Genomic DNA, 11,073 nt, shown 5'->3' on the forward strand with positions numbered 1-11,073 from the left:
CCCTCCTAAAATGCAATTACCCCAATTGATCTTGGTGCATGAACTTCTTTTTTGGCAAGGTGCATGAACTTCCTAGTGAAAGCTAGCATTCTAAAGGTAAATTACCAAAAGGGCCCATTTCCACTTCATGAGGTTTCGAAAGGGAGGTTAATAAATTGCCCACTGATCATCGATGTTCAACTCCTTCATTGTCAAAAACTAAGCACTAGAGGTGCATTAATTTTGAAAATGGAAAAATAAAGATATGTAAGAGCTGAATTTTCTATCATTCATGATCCTCTCTCTCCTATTAGATTTCGACAAGGATTCTCTCCAAGAAAGGTCTTGCACAGAATTTAGTAGTTGAGATTACATCATCACTGATGGGTCCCATTTATCAATTCAATCATAACCACTAGATTCTATGCAAGACTTCTTCTGCACTGGAGGAGATTCTTATCCATTAGATTGACATAGTGCGACTCTTAATCCAAAGGCTGAGAGAGTGTTTCAATTGAAACAATTAGAGTTTAGCATGACGTCAAATTTTGTAAGCATTGCATAAGCATGTACAAATGGTTTTATATACACTAGTAAAAGCACTACTGAGAGGGCGTAATTCTCAATTCAACTGTTGAGAGGATGCTTCAATTGAAACAATTGAAATTTAGCATGTCGTCAAACCTTGTAAGCATTGCATAAGCATCTACAAATGCGTCTATATACACCAGTAAAAGCATTATTGAGAAAATGAGAGCGTATGACTCTCAATCCAATGGCTGAGAGAATGCTTCAATTGAAATAATTAGAATTTAACATGTTGTCAAACTTTGTAAGAATTGCGTAAACATGTATAAATGGATTACAATTAGAATTTAACATATTGTCTAACTACGTAAGCATTGCATAAGCATGTATAAATGGGATTAATATACACAAATAAAAGCATATGTACAAAACAAGTGGTTAGAAATGAACTAATAACTGGAATTCTTATATAAATTATTTTCATTCTTCTTCATAACAACAGTTGACAATATATATATATATATATATATTAAAAAAAATGAGCATAGCCAAACTTCTTATCTCATAATTAGTTAAACACTTAAATTCTAAAAAATTACCAAATAATTTAATGAAATTTTCTTCTTTATTCATTTTGGTTTCAATTTTAACAACTTATTCTCTATTTCTGTGTCTACTGTCTCGAAAACCCCTTTTATTTTGGTTTCAAATTCATCATCTCTCTCTCTCTCTCTCTCTCTCACTCTCTTTTCCTTTTTATTCATTTATTTATTTTTTACTTCGTGCATCTTTTTTTATTTTTTATTTTTGGTGTCTCTCACAAACGTTTCTCACTTTGAGACTCTTTTTCTTTCTACTTTTTGATGTCTCTGTCAGAATCGTCTCTTTCATGGACATCTTTCTCTCTTTGATTTTTTTATTTTTATTTTTAAATCAGGTAAATAAGATAATAAGACTGAAATAATACCTATTACTCATTTTAATTATTCTATTATTCAGTTTTTTCGGTCTGATTTTGATATGTTTTGTACTAACTTCATTATGAGATTAAAAAAAAGAGAGAAAATTCCAAACTGCTCATAGCCAACTGAAGCAAATTCACTATAAATTTTACAATAGTTGAAATCGAAAGTCAACAAGTCTATTTGAAGAGTAGGGATGGCAATTTGACCCGCTCCTGCAGTTACTCGCCCCACCCTGTCCCGTTTTTAACAATTTTGATAGACCGTTTTCCTTATTTAGGCGAAAATAGTTTGATGTAATAAAAACTCGCGCAAGTTTGGTGCGGGGGCGGGGGGAGGTCGTCCTACACCGCCCCGCCCCATTTAGATAACAAATTATTTAAGTACTTTTATTTCATCAATATATATATCCCACTATATATTAAGTACCCTATATAACAATATTTTAGTAACAAATGAATTTCATTAAAAGGAAACTTGCAATGGTGTAGAATTGAAGATGAGGGGAAAAAAACGAGCAAATCTATTTCAACAATAAATAAGTTGTGGTTTTAAACGGGGCGAAGCGGGTACTCGCAGAGGTAAAAATGTTAAACGGTTACGGGAATGGAGTGAAAAGTTCTCCCGTTTTTGTAATTTTGGATGGAGACAGGGACATAATTTTTAAACGGTTGTGGGAGCAGGGGAAGATACACCCGTCCAAACTCGCTCCCGTTACCATCCTTATTGAAGGGTATATATTTGTAAGATTGAATTTCGGATAACAATACGTGATCAATCCCATTAACTAATAATTCAATCCCACATAATACACCGTCCATTTACAAGTCTATTACATTGAATGGGCAAGGTATTGAACGTTTTTGATACACCAACGCAATGAAAATGCACTACTCAATCGAATTATTCTTACCTAACAAATCGATCTAATGTCATTTGGCATTTTACCACGCACGTGGTATGTCTGTGAGTGAGAGACTGAATCAATCCAAAGAGAGATTTTCGCATACACTATAATGACTTCCCCAAGTGGTTCAATATATAATTAGGAGATGTAATAATTGTAAAAAAATTAATGTCAAAAGAGACGAGCAAATAAATATTCAAAAAATAATAATATATGTGATTTGCAAATAATTTATATATTTAGAGTTTACCTTGCAGCACTGAAGTTGTTGGGAAGGTTTCTCATTACCAAAAAAAATTAAAATAAATACCACGTAGCAATTAAAAAAAAGGTGAATTATCAAATAAATATTAATTTACCAAAGAAAAAGATATATAGAGTTTACAAATAATGAAAAAAAGTTATTTTTTTAAATTTTTTTTTACGTTAAATTAGTAGAAATATGAAAAAAGTATTATATGGTTATTATATATTATTAATCGTAATTCATATTCAATTCTATTATTCCACATAATCCTATTAATTTATTAATTCAAAATGTCAGATTAAACATTTATCAATTCGGATCGAATCTGGATCTCAATCCGATGAGTTTGACGGGCGAATGATGACGTGGCAAGTTGAGATAAACTTCAGATCTTTACATTGTCGATAATTTATTCCCTGCTTCGACCGATTCACTTCAACAGCTCCAAGTCTGCTGGTATGTATTCACTGCTCTCTCTTTCTAAATTATTTAATTTGTTTATAATCTGATAGGTTTTTGATAGGTCTGTTCAAAATTGCGAAAACAATTGAGTGATGTTCTTCATCTAAAAAAAATTGAGTGATGTTACCCAGAAATTTGACGGGCATATTTCATATTCAGATGGTCTTCGTTTTGAAACATCTTTAGTTTTAGTTGAATATATATATATATATATATATATATATATATAAACACATATATTAGTGTGTATTTGTGTGTGAATATATACATGGACAAGGTCTACAGAGTAAAGACAGTGACAGAAATTAGAGTAGTTAATGCATATAGATGAGAAAATTGGAATGATTAATGTCTTTGTTACTTTGCTTCTAATATTGCTCAATGGCCATTAACTCTGAACCCAACGATGGGTCCCACTTATATGCTCAATTGCATAACTTGAATTTGGGTACATGATGAAAGGTTTAGGTGGTATTCCAAATTTCAGTTGATTGTATATAATACATACATATATATACAGAGGGAGGTTTGATGTCTTTGCTTCTTTCCAGAATTTCTCAAAGCCAAATTTATCTGTATCAGCATTGGGAAAATCTCTTTTGTAGGTCCCTCTTATATTCAAATTCATTTAAAAGATTAAGCTGTTTGACGAATTTTAATACACTGAATGTGATAATTGACTAATCAAAACCCAAAAGACTCAGAACTTATCCAACAATGTAATGACCATAAATTTAGCTATTTATAGACTCAAAGCTTCACATCTACTATTCTAATACCTTGTGATAGTCTCTGTAAACTTCAACTCAGTGACATGCATTTTCATTGGAAAGACCGTGCAAGTTTCTGCAGCACATTGCAGATTTAACATAGTTCAAATTAACGTTATCAGCTAAGAATAATGGACGACCACCTTCACTTAAGATGGTTAATCCCATTTTCCTTCTGTTTGATTTTTTTTTTTTTTTTTTTTTTTTTTTCCCCTTCAAAAATCTATATTTCAATGAAATACCCTGAAACAATCTTCTCCATCATGGTGTACCCCAACTGCCATCAAATTCACATGAAACTAAGTTCCTATCGTTATTTTCTTTTACTTACCTTTGTCAAGAATATAATAGAATATTGTAGAGCTGAGGTTCTATGACCTTGTAAAGATGAAGTTTATGACATTGGTTTTGGTAACACATTAACATTCCAATATAACGAAATCTCTTTTACTAAATTACATGCCACCATTGGCTTGGTTTTTCTGATATTTATAAAAAGATATTCCGAATGTTAACCTATAAAACATGGATACTCCTGCCCGAGTAATCATGTCCATATCTGATCCCCCTTTAAGCCGTACGCAATTTAGGTCATTGCCTAGGTCCCTACTTAAAAACCCCAATCATATTTAAAATTCATCTCATTTTAGTTTATTTTTTGTAATTTAATATTATCCGATATCTTTACGTGGACCCAAAAAAATTTGGAATTTAAAAATTAACATTTTCCAATTCTTAAAATTTTAAATTCCTGCATCAGTTAGATCTCTTTTCTTATACATTTCATTTTTATTCTATAATATTAGAACTTATTATTACCTTTTCTTCTTCTAAAACTTTTTCTTTCTACTGGTGTGATTATTGTCAGAAACCTAATCTTTCGTTTCTCAAATCAGATGTTGTGTGAAGGTTTGTATTTGAAAAATTCTCAAAATAATCAAAGGCAAACCCAAAACTGACTAAGAAGGAAAAAGTAATGGGCCAAATACAATGCTATAACTTACAAAATTTTGTTGACATTTAATTGGAATCCTATAAATTTTGCATTGGGGTTCAAGTTGTATTGAGCCAGCCCTACTTTTAATATGCTATTATATGTATCAAAGATGTATTTTTTATAGTGTAAAATTAGAGAATTGGATTCTGAGTATCTGATATGCAGAGATATGCCGTTGATATGTTTGGATAATCTAAAAAAAGTATGGCACGATGTGCAGGATGAAGATTTGGATCTATAACTAGGCATCTTCAAAAAGAAAATATGCAGGTTTCTTTTTTTCTAATATTCTTAAATATAAATGGGTAGATTGGATGTTGTCTCTTAGTGATAATTGTGAGAAGTTTCCAATTGTCAACAATTTGATGGTGGATATAGGAGATGGTTGAGTTAGAGATTATGGTGTAATTTTTTATGCCTGAATGTTAGAATCTGGTAATAGATGTCTTCTCATCAAAATGAGTGTCTGGAGGGGTGGCTGATTACATACTTAACCTCCAGGCTCCAGCTTCATTCACATGAAGTGACTGCTGTTAGTTTGAACCAGCATTTTAAAGCTTGATAGCCCATGTTTTTACAATTGAGTTGAGCAATGACCTCTTCCAGTTTTCGAAAGAACACATAAAAGTAGTTGCTTTCTTATGGAATGTAGTCAATGATTGATGGAAAATGGTGGATTGCTAATTTTAAAATTTTCGTGAAGTTGACGTCACTTAATGAACTATATAGTTAGATGATGCTTGATTGATGGACATCTATTATTGTTCTAATTCATTATGATTTATGAGTGCATTTCTATTGTATCCTTAATAAATCAAAATCATTCTACGATTACTAATTGTTTTGAGTTGAAAAAGGACTTTTAATAACTAATCACAATTTATTCTTAACATGATATTTACTGATTTTCTTAGACTTTTTTTATGAAGTGAGTCACATAAGATGGCTGGTTCTGATCCTTGGTTTGAATTTGATGTACCGAAATAGGGATGGTATAGATTATTGAATGGGAATCTATTGCAGAGGAACTGAACTCAGCTAGTGGCAATCCCATCTAGCACAATATAGTAAGTGTTTTGAATGAGTAAAATGTGGTCATGGAGACCTTAATGTCCATTTCCCAAACCCCAAGGACTTGCAATCTCCCCTTCCAGTTTTCGAAAGAACACATAAAAGTAGTCGCTTTCTTATGGAATGTAGTCAATGATTGATGGAAAATGGTGGATTGCTAATTTTAAAATTTTCGTGAAGTTGACGTCACTCAATGAACTATATAGTTAGATGATGCTTGATTGATGGACATCTATTATCGTTCTAATTCATTATGATTTATGAGTGCATTTCTATTGTATCCTTATTAAATCAAAACCATTCTACGATTACTAATTGTTTTGAGTTGAAAAAGGACTTTTAATAACTAATCACAATTTATTCTTAACATGATATTTACTGATTTTCTTAGACTTTTTTTATGAAGTGAGTCACATAAGATGGCTGGTTCTGATCCTTGGTTTGAATTTGATGTACCAAAATAGGGATGGTATAGATTATTGAATGGGAATCTATTGCAGAGGAACTGAACTCAGCTAGTGGCAATCCCATCTAGCACAATATAGTAAGTGTTTTGAATGAGTAAAATGTGATCATGAAGACCTTAATGTCCATTTCCCAAACCCCAAGGACTTGCAATCTCCCCTATGGAATTCTTTGTCAGCAGCATCATAACTATCATACTGAATATACTATACAATTATTTTCTAGCGAAACACATTTTTCAACCGTGTCATTTGTTTCAATGGAGTTCATTATCCCACTAAAAATTAATGAGATAGTGCTTTATTCTGGTTTGACAATCTAAATCTATATCATAAACTGTCTTACTCTCATACATGCCAAACACATATGCACAAATATATTGTGCATGTAAAGTTAAGGTAACAACATGGTGGGGGCATCAAACCTGCCTATTTACAGTAACTCTAGTTCCAATGTGACAATCCCCGCTAGATAGCGCATTTACCAAGATTCATTCGTAGTCATTAAATAGTTAGACTAGTCCAAAATGTGAGGCTATTATAATAACTCTGTATATTATTCTTTGAAAAATATAGAAGAGGCACACAGATGACACCCAAAGAGGAAAAACATAAAGCTAGAACTAGGAGGGTATACCACACCAAATATAGAACATCATTAATAAAGTGACTCCTGTAAAAGCCTCCTCCATCTAAGTTTTAATCATAGAAGGATGATCAATTGAGATATTGACGAGGGTGGGACCAGGGGATGCCATAAGCACAGTTCACCTCATAAGAGAAACAACCTTTCTCCAACAGGCAAAACAATTGTAATTCTTTTACATGGTTCAGAAATCAAAGCCAGTGGGTTACCATTTAATGGAAGACCTAAGTATGAAAATGATCCCTTGAGATATAAAAAATAACATAGTGTGAATCCGCTGTATGATAGTTCCACCAAAGTGAGCACAGTTCTGACGACTCGAAATTGAGGCTGTTCAGTAAGATACAGAACATTGAGCAAGTAATTATTTATTTTAATTCCCCATCAAATTGTACGGTGCTGTAATGATATGATTTTGTTTGTATCCTTAAGAAGACTGAAATTACTCCTATTATATATGTAATGATCTTTCATCTGCAAGTTTTGAAAAGGAATGGCTTTGTTAAAATTCCTTAGTTTCAGGTTAAGTCTTACAAGAAGCTGTACCCATGCTTCGATAACAAACCCAAAAATGCTAATGCTTTGAATTTGGTTTTTTGTTCAAGGCTTCAAGCACCCCAAATTTGCTCTTCTAATTGGTTTCTGTCACTATTCATCTTTCTATATTTGAAAACCATCTTTATTGGCATTTCCCTGTTTTATCATCTATATTGATGCTACAAGAAGTATGGATATGGACACAACAAATAGAAGGACATAATATAAATCAACCATTTTTTTTTTTTTTTTTTTTTTTCCTAGTTGGTACTCACACGCATTTGTCCCTTCTGAAACTTGAACCCCTGACCTCCCTTTGGGAAGCAAGAGGCTGATACCGCTAGACCATTGGCCCGTTGGTAAATCAACCATTTTGCACAAAGAAAGACATTAGAACATAACATACATTTGTATGGGTGTGTTTACATGTATATATGAATATGTATCTGCATATGCACACTTATAATTTGATGACTCCACTTCAGTATCCACTTCATCTATAAAGCTTTACTTCTTTTTTTTATTTTGTCAAACATTGAAAAAGTTTCACATAACCTTTTTTTATGGTAATATAAAGATTATCTAATATTCAAGATCAATTGTCAAATGTTAGTATATGTTCAAGAAACGTCAATTATGTATCGGAAATTAATAATATTATTAATTTATGGACAAGTCCAAGATGTATCAAACATATATTCATGAGTATCCGAGAAGTGTCAGTGTTTGGCTTGTGTCCAATGCAGACATGACTCCTTTGAAGTGCCTGTGCTTCTTATCAATGCCTCTTGTGGTTTTATAAAACGTTCATGCATGCACTTTTATATTGTCATTATATATATGTATAAGTAACTATATATAAATTATATATAAGGGTATTTAGGAAAAATCTTATATATAGGGGCACTGCGGCTGACAAGTATGATAACACAAATCGAGTATAGACTATAGAGTAGCCACTTTATGTAAAATATTGCCAAATGTTATGTATGCCTCCAATCTGCCCCCCCTAGCATCATATATTCATGACCAGCACTGGGTGATAACCTTATTTATAATATCTATGTATAAATATCAATATATTTGTGCTAATTGTGAATATATCTTATTTTTATGCTTATCATTTCCCAGCTAAACTATGGGCCCATTGTAATGCAGTTGGAACTTTTGATTTGATGATGGCCTCTTTGGTTGGTCAATTTGTTATCCCCTCAAATAATGGATATAGGGTCTGGGAAGATCCTTCTTTTATTAAGTGGAGGAAGAGAGACGCTCATGTTTCACTGCACTGCCATGATACAGTTGAAGGTAAGAAACTAAGAATCTATTTCTTAGTCCATGTCGGTTTTTGCATTAACGATAGATTGGGGGGTCTTTCATTTACAGCTTTCTCATCATGTTTGATTGTTTCCAAAAGTGTGTAGATAAACTTACACCCCCCCCCCCCCCCCCCCCCTTCCAAAAAAAAAAATAATAATAAATAAATTTTTACGGAGATACTTGGTTCCTTCTCTCTCTCTCTTTTCCCCCTAGAATGTTAAGAATTCTGGTGGTTAAATTTGTTCACGAGCCTATGGGATAGGGAGCATGGTTTTCTATCAGTAGAAATATAATATAGAAGAAAGCTAAGAGAAATATGTAAAAGGTTTGAATGAGATTTATAATATGTAAATGCTTGAATGATATATCACTCACTCATTCACAGCTCTAGTATTTATGGATAAAATAAGAGCACATGCTCATATTATAAGAAAAGAAACTAAATCAAATCTAAATCAAATCTCTGCTAATATGGTAAGTCATTCCATAAATCATGGCTATCATATATGCTAACATATGCATAATCAAATCTATACTAATTTGGTAAGTCATTCCATAAATCATGGCTATCGTATATGTTAACACCCCCCCTTAAGTTGGTGTGTGGATATCTGAAACACCCAACTTAGACAACGCATCTTCAAACACGGTCTTGTTAGCACCCTTCTTCAGAATTTACAAGTTGCAGAGTGCAAATCTGACTAGATTAAAATGTCTCCTCAGACCATAAACAATTAATGATGTCTCCTCAGACTGTAAACAACCAACAATGTCTCCTTAGACCGTAAACAAACAACAATATGTCTCCTCAAACCGTAAACAACCAACAATGTCTCCTCAGACCATTCCCCTTCACATGTTTAAAACATGTAGATGGAAGAATCAACAATGTCTCCTCAGACCATTCTCCTTTATACATATGTTTAAACAATGTAGAAGAAAGAATCAACAATGTCTCCTTAAACCATAAAAAAGAAACAACTATGCCTTCTCAGACCACAAAAAAGAAACAATTATGTCTCCTCAGACCGTTTCTGAATGGGTGGTGCCAAACTCGCAACGCCCTCATTGAGGTCGGACCACCCTACCTACCCGACACCTCGTGGACGGGCATTAGACCATTCTCGAATGGGTGGTGCCGAACTCGCAATACCCTCATTGCAGTCAGACCACCCTGGCTCTAATACCAAGTAGAAATACAATATAGAAGAGAGAGAAGAGAAATATGTAAAAGGTTTGAATGTGATTTATAATATGTAAAGGCTTGAATGATATATTTTTCACTCATTCACAGATCTAGTATTTATAGATAAAATAAGAGCACATGCTCATATTACAAGAAAAGAGACTAAATCAAATCTCTGCTAATATGGTAAGTCATTTCATAAATCATGGCTATCATATATGCTAACACTATCCTTGCTCCTATTGATTGGTTGGAAGTGAGATCCAGTTAGGCCTGGTGATGGCTTTATATGGACCTTTCTTAGAAATCCAATATATATATATTCTAAAAAATAAAAGGATTGCTTGGTCTATCACTAATTTTTGGTTGCTCCACTATTATTAAATTTTAATAATTACCACTATTGGTCCATCTTTGTGTGAAGGATTACTGAGGGGAATCCCATATATACGAAGTTTATTTAGACACATTCTGGAAGGGACACAAGAAGACTTTATCCTTTTTGAGGGGTTTTTGGCTAAGTTTAGGGAGACTTATCAGATTGTCTCAGCAGCCTTATTTCAGCCTATTTAAATTATATAAGGCTATTCTTTTTGTTGTACTTTAATTTGTTACAATTTGGTTTTGTAGTGTTCCTTGCTATTGGTATTGTAAGTACGTGTTGATATGAGCTTTTTTGTGTCTGTGCTTTTGTCTGTCAACAATGAAACACCAAACCGTGATCACTGTTGCCTCAAGGACTGTCTTCTCTTGCGTCTGACTTTAAGACCCTATGCATGACTCATTTTTTGTTAGAACCACCAAGGGATCTTGTTCTACTGTTATGTTATATGTGTACCAGACAAACTGACCGTATTAATATATCAGTGGCCTTTAATTTGTGTGCCCCTGTAATTTTCTATTTGTCATTTGTTTATGAAACTATGAAAGACAAGGATGTTAGGATCAAGTGATATTAATGTCTGATTCAGGACAAATTTTGGATGGATGATGCAGT

General features: G+C 33.0%; 1 protein-coding gene across 4 annotated transcripts in view; it reads left to right on the forward strand.

Moving 5' to 3' along the window:
* The first annotated feature begins 2,969 nt into the window (after positions 1-2,969).
* LOC132299418 (uncharacterized) overlaps positions 2,970-11,073 on the forward strand; it is a 45,917-nt gene continuing 37,813 nt past the window's right edge. The window contains exons 1-5 of one of the 4 annotated variants that reach the window (XM_059796009.1): positions 2,970-3,079; positions 5,073-5,122; positions 5,840-5,919; positions 6,388-6,467; positions 8,729-8,878. In XM_059796009.1, the coding sequence (XP_059651992.1) occupies positions 8,746-8,878 (133 nt within the window). In that variant the 5' untranslated portion in view covers positions 2,970-3,079; positions 5,073-5,122; positions 5,840-5,919; positions 6,388-6,467; positions 8,729-8,745. The remainder of the gene's footprint in view (positions 3,080-5,072; positions 5,123-5,839; positions 5,920-6,387; positions 6,468-8,728; positions 8,879-11,073) is intronic. The other 3 variants (XM_059796010.1, XM_059796011.1, XM_059796012.1) reach the window with 3 other exon arrangements.

Source organism: Cornus florida, unplaced genomic scaffold (genome assembly GCF_030987335.1).
Source record: "Cornus florida cultivar Cherokee Brave unplaced genomic scaffold, ASM3098733v1 CherokeeBrave_3.0.0_Hap2_Chr03, whole genome shotgun sequence".
Taxonomy (NCBI): Eukaryota; Viridiplantae; Streptophyta; class Magnoliopsida; order Cornales; family Cornaceae; genus Cornus; species Cornus florida.